This window comes from Gasterosteus aculeatus, chromosome 1 (assembly GCF_964276395.1).
Source record: "Gasterosteus aculeatus chromosome 1, fGasAcu3.hap1.1, whole genome shotgun sequence".
In the NCBI taxonomy this organism is placed as follows: Eukaryota; Metazoa; Chordata; class Actinopteri; order Perciformes; family Gasterosteidae; genus Gasterosteus; species Gasterosteus aculeatus.
Genome location: NC_135688.1, coordinates 1,961,179 through 1,988,675, shown reverse-complemented (window position 1 = coordinate 1,988,675; position 27,497 = coordinate 1,961,179). Strand labels below are relative to the sequence as shown.

Here is a 27,497-nt window from a genome sequence, read left to right as displayed (position 1 = left end):
TTGGTGTCTCCCATCGCATCGGGACTTGAGCTTGGTGGAGAATTTGGTAAAAAAAACAACAGATTTGCCTCAAATGTTCACGGTCCTTCCACGTTGTGTCTTCTGGTTAGAGGCCGATGAGACTTTCAGTGGGTCTCAAGGGTCCATCAACAGATCTCTTGACCCCCCCAGGGATCCTGATCCAGGACTGTTTAGTCAAATGTTGAACGGGTTTCATTGTTATTTGCTGTGATTATTCCAGGTCCCTGAAGCTTGACTTGTTTTAGAGATGAACGTCTCTCCTCCTGTCGGCCTCAGGTGAGCCGGCTGCCCGGCTGCCCATTAGCAAAACGTCTGCCGCGTCCCCACATCACACGCCGACAGAGGAACGGATTTCTGTCTACTCTGCATTGCACATCTGCTTTGTGGCTTGTTGAGCCGTCTGCCTGACATCCTTAAATACACTCCAGTGTGTGTTTGCAGGATTTACTGTGTCGGGGGGGGGCAATTGAGTCAGGTAATGTACCCCTGGGTGTCCTCCCTTACTACATGCTGCAGACCGAGGATCTTTTATACGTGTTTTCCATTTGAAACCTAAAATATGCGACTCTGCTCACAAAATATAAATTATTTAAAAAAAAACTGCAGTTAGAAATGATTTGTAGAAAGTCCTCTTGAAATGTGGAGAATCCGTCTGTTGCGTGCTGAAAGCACTAGAGGGGGCCGTGGCACCGTGCACATACGGACCTGCGTCCATTGCCCTCATTCTGCAACGGACAGTTCTGTGAAACCGCTTTTAGAAAACGGGTGTTTCTGCCCCGAGGTTTGAACACTACGGTGCTTCTCCTTCAGCATGACTTCATTCAAAAAGACGACACGTCGTCGTTCTTTCCTCGACCTGACGTTATTTGATACAGTTTCACACTAAATCAATTAGTTTACAGGTCTTTTTTTGTTAGATTTAAATGAATAAACAAGCTTACATCAGCTGTAAAAATGTTTTATAAAAAGTCTTCAAATCCCTGATTTTCCATTTTTGTGACGGTGGAAATAAGTCTTCTAAAACTCAAACATGCATTCTGGAAATATTTTCTGAGCCTCATTGATCTAATTTTCTTATTTATTATTAACATTGTTCTCTGCGTTGGTCCTCAGCAGCAGCTCTACATGTAAATATTTTCCCTTTCAGCTTCTATTGATCGTGATCATAGATCGTCATCGTTCCCCAGCTGCTACAAAGTGTTGAACCCGTAACAAATGACCCCTCGCCGTCAATTAGTGACCTCGTTGGGAACATTAAGGGCTCTAATCAGCTGAGGCAGCGGTGGCCTCGTGACACCTTCAGCTCCATCGCCACGCAAACACATCCAGCTGTACTCACTTACACAACCCCCCCCCCCCCCCCAGGTATGATAAAGCATCACACACGCACCACGTGCCCGACCGTCCCTCTGATCTTTAGCACGGTGTCGTAGATAAAGCCGCCATTAAGCGCTGCGATTAAGCGCTTGTTAATAATTAATGGTTTCCAGTTTGAAGCCGTTTGTATTGTTCATCAACACAGAAGCTCTGCGCTCCGTTTGGGCTTAAATTCATAAATGGAGAGTTTAGATTCTGTGTTGTTTTTTTTTTTACCAGGTTTTGGCTTCGACCTGACAGCCGGGCGGTCCGTTCAGTCGGGGGCCGCCGTGGCCCGAGGGTCATAATGCATTTATGGCGCGTTGATAAAGGTGATTGGCAGCTGCTGTGATTCCAGGACAGCCTTATCTCCGCGGCGGAGGCGAAGCTCCTCTCAGAGATCTTCTCTGCCGTGGACCATGGCGTTGAACGGAGCGCTCGTCCCGGCTCTCGTCCTGCTGCTGGCGTTCGGATCCTCCGGGGCCAAAGGTAAGAAGACGACGACGACGAAGAAGCCCCGTCCCGCCCCCCGTACCTCCTCACTTTAAACGTGTGATTGGTTCTCGTGACCTCTGGGTTTTTCTGTCTCGTTAACTTACAAACTGAACGGCGGTTCCGCTGGTCGCACGCCGGCAAACCTGCACAGAGGTTCCATCTGGCCGGCTGAGGTCGTACGAGGTCATTTTGACGCATCGGTGGGCCCGTGAAGCGTCAAATAATCCATACGCCTCTAATGGATCCGTCCGTGTTGCGCCGCTGTGGACTCGTGCTTTCGCCGCGTTTACAGGACTTTAGATGAGAAGATGAATGTTCCTCTGAGCACTTAAAATCCCACTTCCTCTTCAACTGCAACCTCGATAATTAATGTTTCAGCAGTAGATTTCCAGCAGGGAAGGAACATGAAGAGCCCGTTTCTCTTCTGATCTCGCCGTCCTTCGTTCTGCTTGCACACAAACTACCCGTCGTCTTCCTCCAGATCACAGAGGACCGAGAGTTAAGACCGATTGATCCTCGCCTCTTTACCCCGGAGTCACACTTTCTTTCCTACTTTTAAAAAAAAATCTTAATCACCACCCGTCCGGAGCTCAGCGTCTCCTTTCCCTCGTCTCACTGCTCCGCTCGCACCTTTCATCGTTTGCTCGTTTAGCAAACGGCTTCCGAAACTTCTTCCAATCGGCCGACTCGGCGCCTCGCGGACTTGTGCAACCGGCTGTTGTCAGCATTTACTGCTCGTTAGTGGACTCCTGCCTGGGGGGGGGGGCGCGGACGCACGTGTGGAACCCAAAGGGCCTGAGCAGAGATCAGGGGGTGTTCTGTGGTTGATCTCCGCGGGGTGCACGCGTGATAAGGAGACGGCCCGTGTGATGTCGTAGTGGAGGAGGAGAACCCGGAGTTCTGGAGGTCACGGGCCCAGAGGACGCTGCAGTCGGCGCTGGACAGGAAGCTCAACACCAACGTGGCCAAGAACATCCTGTTCTTCCTGGGAGACGGCAAGTGGCGCAACGTCCTCACGCCAGAATATTTATTCATCAGGAATCTATGGGATCAACGTGCGTTTTGTGTTTGTGCGTCAGGTATGGGAATCACAACCATCACGGCGGCCCGTATCCTCAAGGGACAACTGGAGAACAAGACGGGGGAGGAGACGGTGATGACCATGGACACCTTCCCCAATGTGGGACTGGCTAAGGTACACACACACACACACACACCTGCAGGTACCTGCACACGTGTAATCCAACAGTCGTGTGCTGAATGTGTTCACGTGAGAGCTGTCAGGTCATACGTGGCGTGTTTCTAAGAGTTGAGCGAGAGGTTCAGCTCAGGAATGATCCTCGTGCACGGCGGACGTGTGAGTGCACGTGAGATCTTGGATGAGCCTTTGCACTATGCAGAACGTGTGTGTGTGTGTGTGTGTGTGTGTGTGTGTGTGTGTGTGAACAGTGTCAGCATGAAGGTTCCTGCCCCACCGAGTCCAATACCTTCCTGATCAAAGTCAAGCAGGAGCAGATTTTTCTGTTCTAGAACCACATAAAATCTGTTATACGTAACAAATAATTTATATTATTTTATTTTAAATTTGTCAAATCAACAGAGATAGAAAAAAGACAAATGAAACATCATTTATTTTTGCAAAGCATGAGTGAAATGGTAATTTAGCGACTATTAAAAAAATGAATCATTTTTTAGTTTGGGCTTCATTTCCCTGATAGATTACAATCCTGTGAGGACTATTTGTTAATATATTACATCGTTCTCCTTTGTATCATTTTGCGTGTGTAGACCTACAGCGTGGACTTCCAGATCGCAGACAGTGCGGCCACGGCCACGGCGTACCTGTGCGGAGTGAAAACCAACCTGAACACAATCGGCGTCAGCGCGGCGGCTCGCAACGGAGTCTGCAAGACGCAGAAGGGCAACGAGGTCACGTCCATCCTCAAGTGGGCCAAAGACGCCGGTGAGAGAGCACAGACGGAGACCATGATCACCATGGCGATGATGATGCTCTGCTGCGACTGTTTGGGACAGTCGATCGAGGTCACAGCAGAGCGAGTCAAATGAAACCAGGACACTACGAGATCAATACGAGCTGAAACATCAGGAACCACAAGCTTCATTATGCTGTAGTGCCCCGTGTGATTTGGCGCGCACACACACACACACACACACACACACACACTAGCGCTAACTCAAGGTCCACGCTCTCTATTCCTACTGGGGATTTAACTTGCATCTTCAGCATAAGTTGCTTACGAGGTTGCAGCAGAAGAAGCCGTCTAAGAATCTTCTATTTATAAAGGAACATGTGACATTAATAATAATTAATAAAATCAATACTTGATGTTTGTTTATAATACATATACATACAAGTACCTATTTTTTCATGTTAAATCTGTAGAAATATATTATAAGACTATGTTGTCATGGATGTTTCACTGGACAAGCTATAATTAAAAAAATAGACCCTAATCTGCACACAAATACTCTCATAATAGTTGTTACAGACCAGCTACTGAATGTTTTCTTTAAATGGTGCTGAACAGCAGCATCATCCTTAGTTTACTGTTACAAGATAAGGATGAGTCTCAACAGAGAAAACAACTCACATTTAAGCCCCGCCTCCCTCCACATGGACCCGACCTGTCTCGCTTTAGCCCCGCCTCCCGACACATGGCCCCGACCTGTCTCGCTTTAGCCCCGCCTCCCTCCACATGGCCCTGACCTGTCTCGCTTTAGCCCCGCCTCCCTCCACATGGCCCCGACCTGTCTCGCTTTAGCCCCGCCTCCCGACACATGGCCCCGACCTGTCTCGCTTTAGCCCCGCCTCCCTTCACATGACCCCGACCTGTCTCGCTTTAGCCCGGAACACCCTCTCGGGTCTAAGCAAACCCGGTTCTACCTCAGAGCGGCTGCTGCATGGAGCATCGTGACTGTTATCGTGTTCTGCGTTATCAACGGCTATTAATATCTCCTATCTCACACACACACGGTTGGCTGTGGCCGTGACCCCCCCACAGCACTCGGCGTGTGAACGTTAGTAAAAGTTACAAGTACAAATACTTTGAGTCTTTTGATCACATTCTCAAAATAGTACTTAAACCAAATATTTTTCAGTTTTTCTAAATTAAACTCAAATACATTTGAGTCTTGGCTTCCATTTGAGTGAAACCAAAGGACTTGTGCTTTAGTTTAGAAACGTCGTACCCATCTGGTCTCTTTAAATCACACAATCTCATCGTTAATTGGAGGTGAAGCCACATCTTCGATCTGTAACTTCATTTCATGTGTGTGGATTTAAAAAGTGAGGTAATGCCGGCGACTTCATTTCTCTCTGCCTCAGTGTCTCTCTGCGATGCCACCGGGGGGCTTTAAGGGGATTAATGTTGACACCGAGGCGGTTAAAGTATATTTACGACGCCATACTTTACCGGGATCGTTATGAACGGCGTCTGCGGGCCGGGGGGGGGGGAGGAGAGGGAGAGGGGGGGAGGGCTCTTTGATTAACGGATCCACCACTTCAGAACCCTCGGCCTGCACGTTGTCATCGTCGCACAATCACACAGCAGACTTTAACGTGAAATCCATCTCGTAGGCAAGTCTGTCGGCATTGTGACAACCACGAGGGTGCAGCACGCCACCCCGGCCACCAGCTACGCCCACAGCGCCAGCAGGAAGTGGTACAGCGACGCCGACATGCCCGCCGCCGCCAAGAGGGACGGCTGCACCGACATCTCCTCGCAGCTCCTCAAAAACACCGACGTAGACGTAAGAAGGGTCGTTGTCACGCCGCCGGCTAGTGAGGCGCAATCACGTTTAGTTGTGTGTGTTTGTGTGCAGGTGATCATCGGCGGCGGTAGAAAGTACATGACCCCCTGGGGTGTAAAGGACCCAGAGTACCCTAAGGACTACGCCTCCAGGGGCAAAAGAAGAGACGGGCGCAACCTCATCGATGAGTGGCAGAGCCTGAAGACCGGAAAGGTAGCGCGTCTTTGATCGTATACCGATGTATCGATATCGATGTATGGACTTGGCTATGGGTGGCTCCTCCCACTCAGTGTGTGAACGTGCGTGTTCTAACAGGTAGCCCACTACGTGTGGAACAGAACAGACTTCAACGCCGTCGACCCTGAAACAACAGACTACCTCATGGGTGAGTTTTTATCTTGACTTCCCTCGGCCTTCTTGTGCCTTTCTCTCCCGCAAGGTCTGTTTGACTCTGAATGGACCTTCATTTACTAAATGAACATCACGTTGTGTTGAAGAAGACTTGAAACTACAGACTGAGACCATAAACTCATGTTTACAATGTTTACTGAGGGAATAAATCAACAGAGAAGTAGAGTAATTTCCTCATAGACGTCTATGGGAGCAGAGGAGTCGCCCCCTGCTGGTCACTACAGAGAAGTAGTCATTTCCTCATAGACGTCTATGGGAGCAGAGGAGTCGCCCCCTGCTGGTCACTACAGAGAAGTAGAGTCATTTCCTCATAGACGTCTATGGGAGCAGAGGAGTCGCCCCCTGCTGGTCACTACAGAGAAGTAGAGTCATTTCCTCATAGACGTCTATGGGAGCAGAGGAGTCGCCCCCTGCTGGTCACTACAGAGAAGTAGAGTCATTTCCTCATAGACGTCTATGGGAGCAGAGGAGTCGCCCCCTGCTGGTCACTACACAGAAGTAGAGTCATTTCCTCATAGACGTCTATGGGAGCAGAGGAGTCGCCCCCTGCTGGTCACTACAGAGAAGTAGAGTCATTTCCTCATAGACGTCTATGGGAGCAGAGGAGTCGCCCCCTGCTGGTCACTACAGAGAAGTAGAGTCGTTTCCTCATAGACGTCTATGGGAGCAGAGGAGTCGCCCCCTGCTGGTCACTACAGAGAAGTAGAGTCGTTTCCTCATAGACGTCTATGGGAGCAGAGGAGTTGCTCCCTGCTGGTCACTACACAGAAGTAGAGTCATTTCCTCATAGACGTCTATGGGAGCAGAGGAGTCGCCCCCTGCTGGTCACTACACAGAAGTAGAGTCATTTCCTCATAGACGTCTATGGGAGCAGAGGAGTCGCCCCCTGCTGGTCACTACACAGAAGTAGAGTCATTTCCTCATAGACGTCTATGGGAGCAGAGGAGTCGCCCCCTGCTGGTCACTACAGAGAAGTAGAGTCATTTCCTCATAGACGTCTATGGGAGCAGAGGAGTCGCCCCCTGCTGGTCACTACAGAGAAGTAGAGTCATTTCCTCATAGACGTCTATGGGAGCAGAGGAGTCGCCCCCTGCTGGTCACTACAGAGAAGTAGAGTCATTTCCTCATAGACGTCTATGGGAGCAGAGGAGTCGCCCCCTGCTGGTCACTACAGAGAAGTAGAGTCATTTCCTCATAGACGTCTATGGGAGCAGAGGAGTCGCCCCCTGCTGGTCACTACAGAGAAGTAGAGTCGTTTCCTCATAGACGTCTATGGGAGCAGAGGAGTCGCCCCCTGCTGGTCACTACAGAGAAGTAGAGTCGTTTCCTCATAGACGTCTATGGGAGCAGAGGAGTCGCCCCCTGCTGGTCACTACACAGAAGTAGAGTCGTTTCCTCATAGACGTCTATGGGAGCAGAGGAGTCGCCCCCTGCTGGTCACTACAGAGAAGTAGAGTCATTTCCTCATAGACGTCTATGGGAGCAGAGGAGTCGCCCCCTGCTGGTCACTACACAGAAGTAGAGTCATTTCCTCATAGACGTCTATGGGAGCAGAGGAGTCGCCCCCTGCTGGTCACTACAGAGAAGTAGAGTCATTTCCTCATAGACGTCTATGGGAGCAGAGGAGTCGCCCCCTGCTGGTCACTACAGAGAATGCAGCTTCAAGGAGCTTTCCTCCTGTCACACACGTATGATTTGCGTTCATTTACACATCTAACTTCAAGTAAGATGATTATTCACTTAAACTGAAATAATTATTCATTTAACTTCACGTGTATCTCGAGATACACAACGACCGAACATCCTTCCAAACGTCAATGTCAAACCCGCTCGTATGTTCCCCCCGCGGTATTCCCTCTTTTCATCCTCCTCCTCAAGCATGGATTTGAACTGGTATTCCGTGGGTTTCGTTGTGATTCAGTCGTCGGACTCTTTCTGCTCACTTGCTGCTGGAGCTTCTCGCCGTGGTTCATCACTTCCTGTGTGGTGTAAATAGCAGTAGTGGTGGGAGGAAGATGGGTCTCTCCTTCCTGCTGCGCCTCCACTGTGGGTTGATAAATCTGACATGCTGAGAGGTTGTTGTTGTTTTTTACATTTAAATTCTTCTTCTTCTGCTCTTCTCCTCCTCCAGCTCTGTTTGAACCGGGTGATTTACGCTTCGAGGCGGAACGAGACCCGAACATGGACCCGTCCATCGCGGAGACCACGGAAAAGGCCATCCGCATCCTCCAGAAGAACCCCAAGGGCTTCTTCCTGCTGGTGGAGGGTGAGGACCGCAGCCTCCCAAACACCCGTCAATTAACCCGTCCGAGGGCGGATCGATGGAACCATTGATCGCAAAGGAGAACAATTACGCGCTGGTAATTGCTGATGTTGGTGGAAAAACATCAATGCGTGTTCTCGCTGATATTACGGCATCCACCTCGTTGGGGAACAGCGTGCGCCTGCGGTGGGTCACGGGACATCGATCCTGCACGCAGCTCGATGGGTTTTGCCCGCAAGTGTGCGTCTGCAGGCCGAGTGTGGTCGGCTGACGTGTTTCCGTTCCGCGCCGCCCCCCCCTCACCTCGCCGCCCCCCCTTCTCGCCGGCCTCCTCATCCATCTCCCTCGCCTCTTCAAACTGAGGCAGCCGCCTGGGGGCTCTGCGGCGCTGTCGTGTCTTCACAATGACTTTAAAATAACAGGCAAATGTATAAATAGAAGTGGGCATATGGTGCTGACAGCTCACCGCGGCCCACAACTCATTAACCGGAGTTTACTCCACTTTTTGGGACAGCTGTTGGGGGGGGGGGGGCGGCTAACCTATTCATTACGATTTCAAGTCACAAGTCACTCAGCCATCATTGTCTTTTACATTTGAGTGAAATCCGTCTTTGTATTAATGATTCTAATTATGTACGAATGAGAAAAACGAGTCCGTGATTTCTGGTTTAATTAAACTGTCGCGGTTAAATTGACCAAAACCCCAGATTTTTCTTTTCTTACCCTTGAAAGCCAGAATAAATTGTCCTCCCGCGTTTCCAGATTCTATCACTTCAGCCCCCCCCCCCCCCCTCATTAACCCCTCCCTTTCTCCGTGGTCAGGCGGGCGCATCGACCAGGCTCACCACGCGGGCCGGGCCTCCATGGCGCTCCACGAGACGGTCGCCTTCGACCACGCCATCGCCAAGGGCCTCGAGCTCACCGCGGAGCACGACACTCTCACCGTGGTGATGGCCGACCACTCGCACCCCGTCACCTTCAACGGGTACCCGTTCCGAGGGCAGAGCATTCTGGGTAATTGTATCTTACATATTGTAATAATGTATCCTCAGGCATTTTTGTATCAGCTCACCTTTTTGATTTTGTGCACACGATGGGGCAGCTCTCCCCTTTGCCCCCCCCCCCCGTGTTTATTTACCATGACGATAGACACCCTCAGGTGGCATTTCATGCTGGTTGTTTGTGTGGGAGACGCCTCCCGGTGCTCTCGCGCTCTCCACCATCAGAGTCAGCGTGCCTCCGCCTCGGGCGGCTTGACATTTCCTCTGCTTTCTCTCCCCTGCAATTACAGCCGGGGTAAACACATGTAGCCGGAGGCCGTTCTATTCCAGTCCTCCCTCCCTCCCTCCCTCCCTCCCGCTTTCTGCCTCTCTCTCCTGGACTTTGTCCTCCTCGCTCCGTTGGTCGTTCTCGCCTGTTGATCTTGGTCTCTTTCCTCCGTTTGTTCTTTCTCCTTAACTCATTTTGAAGAACCTTGTGTGAACATCTGTCAAGCAGACTGAAGGTCGAGACATCATTTTAAAGGCGTTGGTTGTGTCTGTGCGCTCGTGGTGACATGTTGCAGAGACATGCAGCCAATGCATCTATCTGTGATGACCCAGAAGATGACTATTGGTGGTTTCTACCTGTACGCAGTTATTCTAAGCCGTGAGGTTTTTCCTCTGATGCTCCTGCGAAGAGGTGGTGTGGACCCTCCTCATCAGGCAGGAGGGGGTGTAGGTTTACACAGAGCTCCTCACTGGCGAGTCCCTATTTCCACCAGACTAGTTGGGGTTAAGTTTTGATTATTCGGGCAAACAAAGAGGGCAGAATGAGCTTCAGACCCAGTCAGTGTGTCTCATGAAGACTCATCCCGTAAACTCCCCCTCATCCGCCCTCACAACTCCCCATTGATGGAGCACTTGTGTTGATGGAGCTTGCCTCGCTCTCTTTCCGGTTGTATGCTTATTTAACCCCACCTCCTCCATCCTCCTCCTCCTCCTCCTCCTCCTCCTCCACCCAGCAGTGATTAATGTGCTTGCGAAACTCTGAGCTCTTCATCAGTGGGGAGACTCGCCGGGCTTAATGGCTCCTCCGGAGAGAAACACTCAACACGCTCTCGACCCCCTGCAGCACCCCGGGGAGTGTGTGTGTGTGTGTGTGTGTGTGTGTGCGCGGTCATCACGTATGCATGTGTTTGGCGCTTCGAGGCGGAGGCCTCTCTAAACGTTGGATGTTCCTCCCGGATCCTGCAGGTAAATCCCCGCTGTGGGCCACCGACGTGCTGCCTTACACCACGCTGATGTACGGCAACGGGCCGGGACACAAAATCACCAACGGCACGCGTCCGGACATCCGCAACGTCAACACACGTGAGTGCTCCTCTGACCAGGTACCGGCGGGGGGGACGGGGGGGGGGCGGAGCTCCCCAAAGACGAGCCGGAGACGCACAGCAGGGAGCCAGGAAGCTGCTTCGGAACAACGGCGCTGACCTTTCGCCCGTCTGGGTTTTGGATCCGTGTCCCGTAATACGCCGCGACCTTTTCCCCTTAATGGAATCACTCGTACTTTCTCCCGTGCTGACATTTTTTCTAATTCAATTGGCTTCATTTTCTTTACAAACCAAGAAAGACAATAAAGAGTCTTCCAGTGAGAACGAATAATAAAAAGTGATCCTTCCTTCACTTTTGACCACGCTGATGAAAATCCACCCGCGTGCTGAACGCTTCTGTCTCTTCTTCCAGAGGCGAAGGACTACGTCCAGCTGGCCGCCGTCCCCACCAAGTCGGCCACCCACAGCGGGGAGGACGTGGCGGTGCTGGCCCGCGGGCCCATGGCCCACCTCTTCCAGGGCGTCAACGAGCAGAGCTACGTCGCCCACGCCATGGCCCACGCCGCCTGCGTGGGCGCCGACGTCAGGCACTGCCGGGGGCTCGCCGAGGACCCCGCGGTCCAGAGCACCGTCGCCGTGGGGGGAGGGGCCGCGGCGGTGGGCGGTGGCGCCCTGGCCGTTCTGCTCGGTGCGCTGCTGGCCCTCGAGGCGCCGGTGTGAGGTCCGGTTGGCCAGGTGGACCCTGACGATCCGGTTCCGGTCGGAGGTCAGAGGTCACGGAGGGGCAGGCGGAGTTGGGATATATAAAGACATATTATTACAAATGAGTTGTTTAAGTTCCGCTGTCAATCAATGGCGTTTTACTTATTGAATCCCTGTTTCAGACCGGAGGAGCCGCCCTAAAGCTTCTTTATAAACTCCATTCATACAAACATTGTAGATATAAAGGTTTCTTCGTACAACATACAAACAAATTAAATCTTTTTATTCCGATCTGCGTTCGTCGTCATCCTTGGAAAACGTCCGAAAATAGAAAGGAAAAAACTGCTGCTTTCATCTTTGAAGTGTTTTTCCAACTTTTCTGATGGACTCAACGGTTCACTGTCGTTCAGGTTTATTTATTTATTTATCTCTGCACTATAATCGAAGGAGCTGCAACCAGGAGTTCTGGTGACTCATGTCGGCAAAATATAGTTCCAGTTCGTAACATCAAATTGAGACATATTTCTGTGGACATGAAACAAAGTACAAGGAGAGACGTAACGGTTCAGTCAGAGGGCTTCGGATGAGGATTCCCGTCGTTTTTCTCCTGAGAGCCAGTTTGTGTAACTGCTTCCTGTCCTCGTGCTAAGCTAAGCTCCTGTTAGCTTTATATTTAGTGTTCACACGAGAGCAGAAGAAAAACCCAATGAGAATCCAGCCTGTAAAAAGCCCATTGATTCAAATGAGTGTAAAAAAAAAAAAAAAAAAGATTTCTCATTCCTTTTGATTCTGTCCAATATCCGCAGAGCTAATCGAGGGTCGTCATTACGGTCCTTTAATAACGAGGAAATATTTAAAGAGCACCTATTTTTATCTGTGAGGTGACAGATTGTTGTAATTATTGTGGACGTCTGTTGGACCTGGTTTTACTCCTCGTACTCGTTAGTCTGATCTCGTCTTTCTTACGGGTCGCGTGGCGGCGGGACGCTGGAGGGCCGAGGGGAGGTGCAGGTGGAAGGGGGGCTGGGTTCTATTTACGGGGGGTAGGACGGAGGCAGCGACCATGAAATGCATCATTCTTTGGACGCGAGGTTGTGAAAATTTACAATTGTTTTTCAAAATTGTTTGAAGTTGTGCTGCTCCGTCATCACTCACGTCCCACGCGCGACTGGACTGGGGACGCCCCGAGGGGACACTCCCTTCGTCTCTGTTCTCCGCCTCTCGTGGAAAGACCTCTCGCCCTTATTTGTTCCTTTTTCTGTGTCGTGAGATGTCTCCTCTGAGAGGTCTGCAGGCCTCGGCCCCTGGAACGGTCCTTCGGAGCGGTGGTTCTCAACTGGTGGGTCGCAGACCCGTTTTTAATGGGTCCGCCTTTGCCTGGGAAAATAAAAATTAGAATTAACAGCTGGCTCTTTTGTTTTTTTTTCATTCAACTTGTTTTTGTGCTGGCATACGCATTCTGTCTCCACACTCCCTCAGGTTCAAACTGCACCATATTTTCATTAAATCAATTTGAGAAGTTGAGGATGTTCCCTTGATTTGGGTCGCGGCTTGTCATCAAGGGGTGATGGTGGGTCCAGGAGCCGGACCAGCTGAGAACCACTGCGTCAGAGGAGCCGGAGCTGTTCTTGAGCTGCGGATTCCTTTTAAGACGGTTTTAAGTTGTCATAGAACAAATGCACTCAACACTTCAACGAGCACCATTACTCATTCGGGCCTCGAGCAGATGGAGGCACGCAGAAGCTCTCCTGCAGAGCTTCAGTGTGAACCCGTCACTGCTGGAATCTGTTGAAACCAGCTGAGATCAAGTGGACCACGTGCTGCCGCTCCACACATTCAACCCTCATCTCACCGCCTCCATCAGCAGGTGGAGGTGGGTGAGAACTACGCAACGGTGCTGAACAAAGCGAGAGAGTTTTGTTCAAATTCAGTCAAAGAGGAACAGCTTGAATTGTCGAATAGCTTATTGCATGTGAACTTATGGAGCGTTTAAAGCATTTAACGGTTTTCGGAGCATATTCGACAGTGAGAGAGGCCTTGTGGTCTCATTTATCCTTTTACAAAAATATAATTATAAACTAGGACATGTGGCTATTTAATGCCCTGTGTATTTTTTCTTTCAAACGTTCCTTGTATTAATGCATTAGTCTTTATTATTTCGCCCCCCGCCGGGATCAAGAGATGCAGAAGGCTTCGGTTGCGCAGCAGGTCCGCGTGTCCCTGCACACGGAACCGTGCTGCGCAACCGGCTCCCCGCTGCTGCCGGTAGCGCGTCCTTCCTTCCGGTGGCGCTACAGCACCGGACAAAAAGCGGCATGTGGCGCGGGGGGGGGGGGGGGGGGGAGGAGGAGAGGGGGGCGGACCGGGCTCCGTGGAGCTCTGTGGCGCTTTGCCGCAACTTCCATGCGTTATGAAAGAGAAGTTGAGTGCGCATTGCAGGAAGAAAAAAAACCCCGAATAGGACCGTTGGATCCTTGGAAGAGTCCGGGATCCTCCCACGTGTTGAGCGTTTGACGAGCTAAGTCACACAAACTGCCCCCCTTTATTGCCTCCGTGTCTTTCTGTTGTGACATGTGGTCACATATAACCACTTGCTGTTCTCACGGCGCGCAGTGGGACGAGAACAAACCCCCCCTCGTGTCACGCAGCGCGCGTTTGGCGGCATCGAAGACCAGTTCGTCACTAATAAAGCCACTCGGAGCCCCGGATGAATGGTGAGGGGGGGGGGGGGGGGTTGAGTGGGTCGCCAGCTCTGCAGGTCCCGGATTAGAGTCCCGGTGGGCCTCAAGAGAGACTGTTACAAATAGGCCGCAAGTTTTTTTTTTAAAGTTTTTTTTATTAATCATGTTCATCGAGTGCGCTGATTTAACGCGCAAAGCGTATTTTTAGAAGCGCTGCCTTTATTTCGAGGTCGCAATGAGCCCGCAGCTCTACGGCGGTGTGTGTGTGTGTGTGTGTGTGTGTGTGGTTGGGGGGGGGGCGAGCGGGGTTCTCGTGTCCTGACTGACGTTCCTCACATGTGCACTTTTACGCACACGACCTTTTCTCCCCCTGGACTACAGGTTGATGTCGCCAGGTGGGGGGTGGGGGGGGGGGCATCTCACTTTGCTTCCGCACTAGTAATGCTTTTATTACTATTATTATTCCCCAGCATCCCAATCTGCTGCAGGCTGTCATCGACCCCGCCCCCCTACAACCCCCCCCCCCCCCCCCCCCCCCCGTTGACCTGTTGTGCCGCATGCTCCCCACTGATTGACAGCTGACATCCAGATAACAACCGACGCAATTCTGCGTTTGACAACATGCTTCTCCAAGATGTAACTCCGCCCTCCTCCCCCATGGACATGTAAGGGGACACCAGCCAATCACGTCTCAATCCGCTCCTACCTCGCAGGGGAACGGCAGTCCAAGGAGGTGGGAACTCGTTTTTTGTGTGTGGGGGTGTGTGTGTGTGGGGGGGGCCGGTATATATATGCAGTTAAGCGTGGGATTTCAGTATTCGTGTCACCCTCCAGCGCCTCTCCCGTCTGACCGGAGGCGGCCCAGCGCGCACCGACACCGCAGAGATCCGTGCCAGCGGAGGGGGTGCAGAGTTTGACCGGCAGTGATCAAGAACCGGTTAGGGGGGGCTGCAGGCATCTTGCAGCATCCAAGGCACCGGGGGGGGAGAGAGACACCCATGCCAGTGCTGAACCGCGGGACTCGACCCTTCAACCGGTGACGTAGAACTGCGACTCATCCAAGAAAACAACAACAACAAAAAAGCTGCACAAACAATATATCTACATATTTTTGTACATGGATCTGAAGTAGGTGAAAAACAAACAGGCGACAGAAACCACGGAGCAGAAGCGCTCAGCAGCTTGGAGGAGTGACAGAGGCTTTCCACCCGAGAGGTACGCTCCGCGCCTCTTACGCAGAGGATTTCGTTTTGGGGGTGTTAAGGGGGGGGGGGATTTTATAGAGTGCTCTCCAAAAAAAAAAAAGCTCCACATGCAGCTGCGAAAATGGGCTGTATCAGCTCCAAAGCGCCAGTTGGTAAGAGTTTGTTTTTTGAATCTGCTCTTCGTTCACGCACGCTGGAGGAAGCCTGACATGTTGTTTCTTTCTTTCTTTCTGTCTCGCATTGTTGTTGTTTTTTTCCCCTCCTTCGCTGCAGCCTTCGGCGGCTGCAGAGGCGTTGGGTTGGATTTGGGTGCTCACAGCATGCTGCGTGCGCGGGATGCGAGACATGTGATCGCGCTGCAGAGTCGCACGCGCGTTCCAGCGAGGAGCCTTTAGTGTTGTTGTTGTTGTTGTTGTTGTCAGAACCGCAATCCAAACGGTGTGTCTGGTGCGTCTTGGTGGGGTTGGTGGGGTTGTTGGTGGGGAACCGCTATCGGGAGCTTAAACATCGCGATGCTTCGAGGGTTGCAAGAATCTTCTTTTTTTTTCTTCTTCCTCTATTCTTCGGCGTGCACGCCAGTCCGAGGCGGAGAGGACGCGCGGCGCTGCTTCTGAAACGGCTCTTATTTATCTGTGACGAGATCCACTCATCCAGACGCGATGGTTCTGACCGCGCTGACCCACTTTAGTTGCAAGGTAGGACACCTTTTTGTGTGTGTGTGAAGCGGTGTGTGCGTGTGTGTGTGTGTGTGGGGGGGGGGGGGGGGGGAGGGTGTTTCTCATTTACGCACGCGAACGGGCAAAACCTGAACTAATACTAAACCATGATGACCGGATCATTTTGTTGTAAGTAAAATACAATAGTTCAAAGTAAACGGACTCCATCGGTGCTCCGAGGCGCGCGCGCGCCGCGTGCGTGCGTGCATGTACTGCACGTACGTGCAGCAGGAGATCACCCGCTTGTTGCCAAGAAACAAGCTCCCTGTTGTCACCGCATCCTTTTGCGCTTCGTGCTTGTTTACACATTGGCGGAGACGCGACGTGGTCTCCGGTCCTCGCGACCTCTAGTGTCCCCCTCCGTGCTCCCCCGTCTTGTTATTCATTTGACTGGGTCTCCTCTGTAGCCTCTTTGAAGCAAACTCCCCCCCCCCCCCCACCCCATCCATCTATCCGTGTCTCTCGCACTCGCTTCTTCTGGTCATCCACCTTTTATCCATCACATCCTTGCTGACACACATCTCTCTGTGTCTCTGTCCCTGTCTCTCTGTCTGTGTGTCTCTGTCTCTGATTGGTTGTGTAATCTGTCACCTCAAAGTCGCTTGATGAGCGGGCGTCTCGTCTCGTGTCGGAGTGCGTAAAGGACACCAACCCCCATGACATAAAGCCACCGCGTGCAGGTTAATCCGGAGGTGTAACACACAGCAGACACCTGTTTGACTCCCATATATCTCGCCGTGTGTGTGTGACACAACAAAGCTGCTGGTCTTGACCTAATTGTGTTGATTCACTCACAAGTCTCTCAGAGAGCCGCAAGACGTGAGTGTGTGTGTGTGTGTGTGTGAGCACTGCATTGGTCTCTGTCTCCAGTTTCCACGACAACGGGAACTACAGAGTGTGAGTGTGTGATAGAGACCTAAGTGAAATTAATAGATTGAAATACATTTCTTTAAAAGAAAGATCCCAGTTATAAGGCAGGAGATAAATGCTAAAAGGTCAAAACGACGTGCAACAAATAAAGAAATGAGCCCCGGTCGGAGGCCTCACCAGAGATCCGCGCCACAACTTCCAGTCGCTTTTAAAATACAAAATAAAGTCTCAGTTGGATCGAGTACATCTCAACGCCTCTCGTGTTTAGTGTCTCTTGCCTCGTTGTTCTGGTTCTCTGCAGCAAAACGACACTCTGATTTAGCGGACTCGTGCATTGCAGACGTGCAAAAAAAAAACACCGATCACAAACTAATCCACAGGCAATGAGCTTTTTTTTTTTCTCTCTTGATATGCGTTTGCTGACGGTGTCGCCATTAAATCCCTCCGCGCCGCCCTTGTACGTGTGTGCGGGGGCTCAAGTGACTGGCACATTCTAGCCATCAATCACGTGCATTTACAAAAAAAACACCGTGCGGATCCTTCAGCCCTCCGGAACAAAGCTGCCTCTGACAAGGTGGCCTATATCCGACGACATGATACCCCGGGGCATCTCATCTCATCACACCCCATTAATCGGCGCCGATTGAATTCTGCTGGTGGGGCAACTTGAGCTCTGCGCACTTAAACGGCATGTCTGTGACCCGGGCCCCGCCGGGGGGGTCGGGGGGGGAGTTGGGAGATGGTGTGTGCGTGTGTGAGCGATTGGTCTTGATATTGCATTGGAGACGGGTGCCGGCGACTAATCGAGCGAGTCGTCCTTTTCACAGGCGGTAACTAGAAACGCCTCCCTGAAGCGGCCGGGTGGAAAGAAGAGCCAGCCCCCCCCCAGCATATCACCACCTACCGCCTAATCTCGTTTTGCAGATCTGATTTGAAGAGGGGGGGTGAGACGTGTGTGTGTGTGTGTGTGTGTGCTTCAGTTTGTGGCTGCAGGGAGCTGTCCAGGTGCTGAAATGTCTCTGCCACTGCTTTGGGAGGCGTGGGGGGTCACGGTGAAAAGGTCCAACCCTGCACATCGTCCATGTGTCTGCAGATGGCCGTTGATGGACGTCTGATCATGTGTGTTTGGGGGAGGAAACAACAAAAACAAACAATTACGTAACACCATCACAGGCGTGTCCCTCGTTCCGCGTGTTTTACCCGTGTGCGTGTGTTTGCGCGTTATGCTGCTTCTCTCTTGCCGACAAAAGTAGAACCAACTTCATTAAATATCAAACAGGGCTGCTGTCAGGACGCTACCTGCATGGCTTCTGAAATGCATGGGAGTAGAGTCTCCCCCCCCCCACACACACACACACACACCTCACTGTCTCTATTGGACCCTGTCAGTTAGACTAGCAAGGAAACACGCTCATAAAGACTGCAAACACTTTCTGGACGTGCGTGGAGGAGGTTTAACAATTCTTAGTCCAAAGTTGTGCAGCAGCCGTTACAAATACCGACCCTGCTTTAAAAAAGACATTTAGAATTTCACCTTCTATCTATTCTATTTCTGTATTTCTTGTCAAACCTCACGGTTCTTCCCTCACAGTTCAATTTGTTTTCTCTAAATAAGTCACTTACTTGGTGTTTAAATGGGGTTTTTATTTGGGGGTAAAAAAACCTTCCAAGGTCTTTGCCCCTCAGTAGCTGCCCCCCCCCCCCCCCCCCCCCTCCCTTGAAGGCATGGGTTGATTGGCATGGTGACTGCATCTTCCCTCGCGAAGCGGAAACATTGAGGCCGTTCTTGCTCCAGAAATAAATGAACACACATTTCGCGACACGATGTTTGGAGGCATCGAAATGGCTCCTGATCTGTTTCCTGTCATCTTCACGTGGCTTTCTCCCCCCCCCCCCCCCCTCCCCCCCCAGTGGCCGTTGACGGCACGTTGCGCGTGGACTGGAGCGCGGCGAGCTCCCGCGCCGACCTCGCGCTTTTGGGGAACACGCGGACCTGCTTGGCACGCAGACTGATTCTGACAGCACCTTTGGGCGCACTGGACTTCAGCGAGGTGCCCTTCACACTTGTTTTGTTTTTTTTGTTTAGTGAGGAGGGGGGGGGGGGGGGGGGGGGGGGGCAAATAGACCTCATGCATTAAATCCTCAAAACAAGGGTCTGTTTTATGACAGATGAGTTGGCGAGGGATTCCAGTGGAGCACCTCGCTTGTTTTTCATTAATAATGGCCTTTTCTCGTTTAAAGAGTTAATTAGGAACATGGACTTCCCACTTCAAGAGATATAATATTCTGTTAAATAATATTGATACATAACTTTAATTGGGTGTAGATGAGAGAAACCAATGCTGGTCCCTTTGGACATTTTTAGTTCATTGTTCAGATCATTGGAGGTTCTCTGAATATCACTGTGTGTTTTGGGCCGAGCACCAATCACCCCGCCGTGTCATCAGCGTGGCTCCGCCCACGTGGACCAAATCGAAGGGGACAGTCGCTCAGCAATTCGCCATACGAAGCCGAAAATGATTTTCCCAGCCCTTTGCGAGGTTTGTTAATCACCTTTTATTACCGTGTGATTCGACCCCCCCGGGAGTTCTTTCTCCATCTTAGCTTTTCATTAACATTAACCACTTGGTTTCTAATTAGTAGCAAGCCATTCAGCACAAATTAGAGATGCATTTTTAATTTTTTGGAAATGTATCTGGTGTAATTCAGACAACACGTTCTCTCCGTTGGACAGACGGATCTCGCCGTCGCCTCACATCTCTGCAGGCCGGATCAACCTGGCGCTCAGACATGTTTACATGTTCCTTTCGGAGGCTCACTTTGATGCTCATCTGGCTTCCTGAAGGAAACACGTTTTCCTTTCCACTGGGTGCACCGGGGGTTCTGATGCATTTAATTCTGTGCTTTGATAGAGCAAAAACCGACGGGATGCTCTTCAGATATCAGAGGAGGGAAGAAGCGGCTTTGAGGGCTCTCTGGTTGGACCGCTGGACCCACGATGAACCAAAATAATCTGAGAAGGGAAGGAGACCTGCTGCGGCCGCCAGCCGATGTCCCGCCAATCTGTTCCACCAAACCGTGTCATTTGATGGCTTCCACGTGTGTGAATGTGGTTTTAAACAAGAAGCAACAAGCAGAATGCGCCTGTTTGATGAATTAAAAAAAACATCCGTACATTTGTGCTTCGATGAGGTCGTCTGGGTCCGGCCTGTAGCTCATGTTTTATAAGCTCTGCTTTCCAAGCTTTATTGTCATAGAAACGTTCCTGTGACGGTGTTCGTATCGTCGCTGCTCGGGGAGACACAGATGGAATCGAGCTGCGTGGGGATTAAACGTGAGGCGGGAGACGTGCGGAAACCCTCCCACACATTTCACTACAACACAAAGAGAACCCGTCCAGCTGTGGGTGGACGACCTTAACCGCCCGTCTGACATCTGACTTTCCTTTACGTCCTTTTTCATTAAACACCGACGCGCTGCGTCCGTCTGAGGCCGCGTGTGCCACCTCGCCGCCGGATTATCCTCCCTCTGATCTGAGAGCTGCTCTGCAGCACAAGAGGATTATCGCGGGGATCCGCTGGTACCCGCCGCAAGCTCGGGATTCCCCCTTCGCAGAACCCCCCCCCCCCCAGATGCGGTCGGCGTTGTGTCGCGACCCCCCAATGAAAGATTTAAGTTGAAAGCGACTGCAGAATACTCACTTTTCGTGTTTGTTACTCCGACTCTCTGGTTTCTTGGTGTAGGATGTTGTTGTTTTTTACCAAAATCAAAGCAGGAGTGGAAACCGGAGGCCGATGGCCCGACGCCATCGAGCCGCTCGGTTGGCCCGAGGGCGCTGACCCGCGTGGAGGGTCGGCTCGAGGCGCCACCCCTTTCGTTGTCGCCCACGTGACTGCAGGTAGGGCTGTAAATAGAGCGAGCGGGCGAAGGAACCCGTCGACACGCGATACCCTTTGTGGTTTGACTTTACAGAGGAGACGGATTTGATTTGGAGGACGGGCAGAAGTTTTTTTTTGTATTTCTAATACAACACGTGGCGCCGCTGCAGAGGCCTGCTGGGTCGTGTCCAGGTGACGGCGCTGGACAAACAGGAAGTGATCGACAACCTCCACACTCACCGTCTGCGGCCATAGATTTCTTTGCACTGTAACTGGATAAGAGTCCGCTCCGTTACCTAAAGAAACCTGTTAGCATGCTCGTTAGCCAGCAGGCTAATTTAGAAAACCACCTGCAGGTGGCCGCTGAGCGCCGACGTCACAGACTGAGCACGTTGGCTCATTATTATTAGGGATAGTTGAGCAATTGTTCTCAAACTAATTACGATTTAGTTTTTTTTAGCTTAAATACAATAAAACATGTTGATGATTTAAGAGTGGTGTTGTTTCCATCTAATTTTAAAGTGGTATTATTTTAACAATCTATACACTCATCTTGTTACAAATAGTGTCTTTTCAAAATAAAGCTTAGATATCAAAACTACTTGTTCAAAGCATGTTGATTTGGTGGGAAAATATGTTTGTTGCCTAAAACAAGTACTTTTGTAGTATCAGTATCTGAAGAGACGACATAAAAAGCCTTTCTTATTCGTCCCGGAGGGTGAATTTGCAGTTTGACATCTGAGACGTTGTGCGCACACACACACACACACACACACACACACACACACGTGTGTCATTGTAATAATTTCCAGGTGTTTAAAGAGGGAATTCTTCTTCCCTTGAAGCCCACTGCAGTGCTTCCCTGGGTCTCCCCCGGGAGTCGGGATGCTTTCATCCCCCCTGAATCACGGTTCTTCTTCTCCTTCTTCTTCTTCTTCTTCTTCTCGTTTTCTTCTTCTGGTTTCAGGTGAATGTTGATGACACCGTCGAAATGTTACCAAAATCCAGACGAGCTCTCACCATTCAGGAGATCGCCGCGTTGGCGCGATCTTCGCTGCACGGTGAGTGTCGTCCGGCCGGCGAGCGCGTCTCCGCTCGGACGCCGGGCCTCAGCGTGACACCCCCCCCCCCCCTCCCCCGTGCTTGGCCTTTCCGCAGGTATCTCCCAGGTAGTGAAGGACCACGTGACGAAGCCCACAGCCATGGCTCAGGGCCGGGTGGCCCACCTCATAGAGTGGAAAGGCTGGTGCAAGCCCACCGACGCCCCAGCGGCTCCGGAATCGGACCTGAACTCCTACTCGGACCTGACGGAGGGAGAGCAGGAGGCCCGCTTCGCTGCCGGTAAGACTCTTTACCACAAGCCCGCGTTTGACCTGAGAGACGTGACCACACACCCGGGGCAGGGGAGCGTATGAAGTAATGATCACGGAAGAGATCCTACACGAGACACGAGATGTTATGCCGCGGATCATACATCTCCCTCGTGACCACGCCTTGAACTTTGACCCTGTTGCTCGTCCTGCCGTCTTGGATGTAGAAGGACGTCCTGGTATTTAAAGTCCAACGTATTGGAACCTTTTTAATCTGTCGGGCAGCCACGCCCCAATCGGGCCGATCCGCCAAATCAAGGCAGTCGGGAGGTCACCTGACCTTCTTTGGACCCCAGATAACGAGGGGCGGGAGATAAGAATGTTAATACAAGGCGAGAGCCCACGGTGAGATGTCATTACCCCGATACAGATCGCACAGCCCCCCCCTCCTATCCGACCTATGCGGTCTACGCTTCACCCCCTTCACGCCGTCCCCTCTGTTTAAAGTTCCTCCTGTCCCTCGTTCTCCTTCACGTTCTCTCGCTCGCTGCACTGCAGACTCTCAAGGTTAATTTGCACAGCGAGGTTTCGCTCCTGGACACCGTGCCGCCGTGACGGAGCGCTTTTGCCTCGGGGCCTCCTCTGCCCTCCTTTCTCCTTTTCACTCTTTGTTCGGTAGTTTTTTCTGTAAAGGAGGAACTGCGATGACGATGGCGGACGAGTTGATCACCAAAAGGGACACAAAATAGTTGCGGAGCTCTGTAGCGGCATCGGCGCTTTAAAGGCGCGTCCTACAGTCATTAATCAAGCGTCCCCTCGTACATTCGCAAAGGGCGAATCCTCTAAAATGCATATTAATCAATTAATGCACTTCTTGGTAAAGGGTCAATGGTCTTCTGACCACTCAAAGCCCTCTACATCATTTCTATTGTCACACGCTGACACACGCGCCGAGGACACCGGCGACCGCACGAGGCGCGGGTGACACTAATTGACATTCACGCGCTGCTGCTATTGCTGCTGCTCCCCTTTGGCTCGCGTGGTCGCGCCTCCGTTCCATCGGGGATCCACTTTGTGCTTACGGCTTCAAAAAAAAAAAAAAAAGCCCTCTCCCCTGGTGGTCCGGCCACCACGCCGTCACCGCCTGGAGGTCAGCGAGCGCGTCGGTGTGTGACGCCGGGGTTTACCGCAGAACACAACTCTGTGTGTGTGTGTGTGTGTGTGTGTGTGTGTGTGTGTGTGTGTGTGAGGCATCCTGAGAATACAGAGAGGCAGGTGGGTTTGTCCTATTGATGGACGGATTCCTGCCAACACACACACACATTCTTTGAAGGTAATCCTGCAGTGTCTCTCCGTCGTGCATGAAACTGGCCGCCAAGCCTTGACGCGCACAAAGAGGCTCTTGTCGCTCTGTGTGTGTGTGTCCGTGTGAGTGTGCGCGCAGCTGCATACCCGTTTCTCGTGCGCCGCAGTGTTGCAGATTCGATTTTTGGCCCGAGAAAGTTGTTGTAAAAAGTCGCCATCAGTTTTTCAAAAGAAGTCTCTGCTTGGAGGGACGTGTCTCTTGAGCCTCGTCGTGGTTGTCAGGCGTCATTCTGGTTCAACACTTGTTGTGTGTCACTGTGTCATTGCTTTTTTTTTAGTTTTCAGTCGGTTTGTGTGTGTCGATTTGAGTCCCTGTGCACTTTGTGGTATTCTTCCCGTTTTGAGGCTCATCCTTGTTGTTCTAATCTCTTTGTATTTGTCTCATAATCATTTTGCATCTTTGCACCAGTTGTTGTCGTGTCTCTTTGAGGGACATTTGATAGATTAAACCCAGATGTGGCGCCTGACGCATCAAGCCCGATAACATAATCAATCCATGAGCGGGAGTTACCGCCGTGACCCAACGAATATTTAAAGAGGAATAAGGAATAAGCGCTGGTACTCGTACAGCCGGTGTAAAGACACCAGACGGAGGCATGAAGTCCTTGCTGTGTGTGAAAATCTCCATTCCAACAACTTTTGTGCACATTTTAGCACAATTTGTTGACCAGCACGTTTTGTGATTAGGAGGATTTCCTTGTGTTGTTCTGCACGGAGGACACCTACGGGACGTCCTGCAGACGTTTAGACATTCAAACCTTCCATCCTGAGCTAAAGGACTTGGAACTGAAGAGCAGCGTGCACATTGCGGTCGCCGGAGGATGTACGCGGCGAAGGTTCAGAGCGGCTTCGCTCTCTCTCTCTCTCTCTCTCTCTCTCTCTGCGGGAGACAACGCATGAATACTGAGCATCGAGCAGAACGAGACGGAGGAGAGAGATTCAGAGAGGTGGAAATCAAAATGAGAAGAGAGGCACAAGAGGGAGAGAGAGCTACTCTCTGATTGGCCGGCTCCTGATTATGATTGGAGGCGAATTGGTCTCTTGGACCTTATTGGTTCTGACTCATGCTGAGTCACCTCAGACCCGTACACACACACACACACACACACACACATTGATATCCTCTGTGTCCTTATATGTGTGTTATGGTGATTAATGATTACAGCATCGAGGGCGAATAACCACCAAAGGGATTCCAGCTACTGATGAACTCGTTTATCTCAACACGTTGGGATTAGAAAAAAATGATTTTTTCTAATTATCCTTGAAAATATTGTTGATCGGATTACGCCCCGATAGCTACAAATCAAATCAGTGGGTTGAATAATTAATAACCACACATGGTTATTTATAGAGACATTCGGAACAATTACGCCGTAGAATATGAGCCTTGCGTCGTTTTGTCAGAGACGAGCTTTGATTTCTCATTATCAATGTTTTTTTTGGTCGACGTCAGTCCCGAAGATGAGAAAATGCAGAAACACAAATCCGATTCTGTTGGATTTGAATGAGAAAAGGAAAAAAGAAAAAGAGGACACAAACACGTCTGAAGAGTTAATCTGCTGCATCGATGGAGTCGAACCACGTCAGCGACCAGGCTCTGCTCATCAATACGCTCCTCGCCGTCACGTCAATACTCATTACCAAGTATTCCTGCACCCCCCCCCTCACCCCCACCCCCCCCCACACACACACACACACACACACACACACACACACACACACACACACTTTGAACGCAGCCATCTGTAAGAGCAGCGCTCGCTGCGACGCTGCACCTCCCTCACGTCACACCAACAGCCCCGAGACGTGGACCTCATGTTACCATGCCAACCATGTATTTCTGAGTGCCCCAACGTGAATGTGTGTGTGTGTGTGTGTGTGTGTGTGTGTGTGTGTGCGCGCAGGTGTGGCAGAGCAGTTCGCCATAGCGGAGGCGAAGCTGAGGGCCTGGTCGTCTGTGGACGGCGACGAGTCCAACGATGACTCGTACGACGAGGACTTCCTGCCCGCCAACGACCCCCCCACACAAAGCACAGGTACGGCCCCCCCCACACAGAGCACAGGTACGGCCCCCCCACACAGAGCACAGGTACGGCCCCCCACACACAGAGCACTAAATCCCATTTATTTCCTTCATATTGACCCCCCCCCCTTCTCTCAGTAGCTTTCATTGTCCCAGTGCCCCACTTTTCATCGTCCCCCAACATTTCTTATTTTCTTTCTTTTGTACTGTGCGGTAATTCGATATCCCTCCTGCAACTTTAATATCATTTCCTTGCTGCAGAGTCTCTGTGTGAGTGGGTTATAAATACACACTGTGTGTGTGTGTGTGTGTGTGTGTGTGTGTGTGTGCACACCTGAGCTTTCATCTTGATTACACTGAACCACCAACGAGCTGAACTGCGGTTTCTTCCTCGGCGTCCTCACGGCTCCTGGTGAAAGGCCGCTGGCTGAAGGCTCAGAGTGCAGCACGGAACCAAGCGGCTGTTCCTCACGTTTTCAATCACATCCAGAATTATTACAATTTAGAAAGTATTTCACGTTTTTTTTTTGTTCAGAGTCTTTCCACATGCTGTATTTCTCATCTTATTACATATAATACATATTTCCTATTGTATTTCTTTTTTAGTATTTTCCGCTGCTGTTATTTCTCCACCTCATTGACGTCACTCAGGTTTTGTTACTGAATGAAGTGTTTATTCGTGTCGCTCCTGTTGCAAAGCTGTTCCTCTTCAAGGCGTCCTTCAAGCTTACATCCCGTAAAAACTGATTACTAAGGTCCAACAGATGTGTTGTTGGATGTTTCCTCCACATACGTGGCCCGTGCATCTCCTTTCACATCTGGGACGGTTTGCTGGCTTCCCCGCCAGGCCCAGCTGTGAACAGAGTCTCCTCCCTGCCAGATGTGGCTCCTCCTGCGTGACGTCGTGCTCTTCTTTCCCTTTCCCAGACGTGTCTTCGTATCCTCCGTACCTGAAGGACCTCATCCACAGCCAGCTGTGCCAACACCTGGGCCTGCGAGGGCCCCTCTGCGAGGGCGGAGGCAGCGGGGCGCCCTCCCCCACGGCGGGCTCCCCGGACACCTCGGCCTCCAGCCTCTGCAGCCTGGACGAGCACCACCCGCTCCTGCGCGACCTCGGCGCCCCCCACCGCGGAAACCACTCCTGCAGCAACGTCGCCGAGCTCGCCGCCAAGATCCTGGCGGCGCTGCAGGGAGGGGAGGAGCTGCTGCTGGCTCGGCTTCAGCGGGCGGCGCAGAGCGGGCGCGGCGGCGGCGGCGGAGGGGGGGACGGAGGCGGGGACTTCAACAGCCTGGGCGCGGGAGGTCGGGGCATCAGGCCCTGCGGGGGTCAGGACTCTCCCTGCTACTCCGTGTCTTACTCCGACACGTACCTGTCCCCCGGCGAGGACGAGGACGACGCCCCCTGCAAGGACTACGAGAGCGCCGCGTGCCAGGCGGGGGCCGAGGGGCCCCGGGCGGAGTTCCCGCCCGCCTACGACCCGCGCCGGAGGGTCTCCGACGTGGCGTCCTCCTCCGGGGTCGTGTCTCTGGATGAGGAGGAGGAGGAGGAGGGGCAGGGGGATGAAGAGGAGAGGGAGGAGGAGCCTAAAAACAGTGTTTAACCCCGACCAGCTTTTTTCCATCTTTCCCCAACAATCTCATCCGTGGCGTCCGAAAAGTGTGAACTGCGCATGCTGCCCCCCCCCCCCTCCCCCTCCGACTCTGCCTTACCTGCAGCATTTCGACTCCTCCCCCTCCCACCTCGTCCCACGTTTGACGTATGGACTATTTCCCTTTGAAGGCGTCCAAACAATCCTTTTTATCAGTGTGAGAGCCGGACTGCGGTCCAGTGACGGTCCTCGCGGGGGGGGGGGGCGGGACGCGCGCGGGACGCGTCCTCTGCCCCCCGTCCTCGCGTCTGTAACAACGGGCAGACAGAAGTGATCGTTGCATGTGTGTTGCCGACGTGGACGGGCCGAGACGGTTTGCAATCTCAGCTGTTCTGTATCCCCCCCACCCCCCCACCCCCAGAGGGAGGGAGGGTTGACACTGCGTCCTGGGATTTGCCCCCCCCCCCCCCCCTCCTTTGCAAGAGACTAATAGCATCCTTCTGGGCATGGCTTGCTGAGAATGCCAA

The 27,497-nt window shown here is 51.8% G+C and overlaps 2 protein-coding genes across 8 annotated transcripts in view; both read left to right on the top strand.

Annotated features, from left to right (window-relative positions):
- Positions 1-1,700: 1,700 nt before the first annotated feature.
- alp3 (alkaline phosphatase 3) lies at positions 1,701-11,621 on the top strand. Its single transcript, XM_040176203.2, has 11 exons — positions 1,701-1,866; positions 2,751-2,867; positions 2,952-3,067; positions 3,661-3,835; positions 5,471-5,643; positions 5,716-5,856; positions 5,959-6,028; positions 8,186-8,320; positions 9,140-9,331; positions 10,552-10,668; positions 11,041-11,621. Exons 1-11 carry the CDS (start codon positions 1,797-1,799, stop codon positions 11,346-11,348), a joined length of 1,614 nt encoding a protein of 537 aa, XP_040032137.2. The 5' UTR covers positions 1,701-1,796; the 3' UTR covers positions 11,349-11,621.
- A 3,022-nt stretch (positions 11,622-14,643) lies between these two features.
- fam131ab (family with sequence similarity 131 member Ab) overlaps positions 14,644-27,497 on the top strand; it is a 15,283-nt gene continuing 2,429 nt past the window's right edge. For 2 of the 7 annotated variants that reach the window (XR_013468408.1, XM_078106945.1), the window contains exons 1-5: positions 15,289-15,368; positions 21,648-21,741; positions 21,839-22,021; positions 25,263-25,394; positions 26,309-27,497. The exon at positions 26,309-27,497 is cut by the window's right edge. Coding sequence is in view for 6 of the 7 variants with exons in the window: in XM_078106945.1 (XP_077963071.1) it covers positions 15,324-15,368; positions 21,648-21,741; positions 21,839-22,021; positions 25,263-25,394; positions 26,309-26,982 (1,128 nt within the window). In the remaining variant the exon portion in view is untranslated. The other 5 variants (XM_078106967.1, XM_040176251.2, XM_040176244.2 and 2 more) reach the window with 5 other exon arrangements.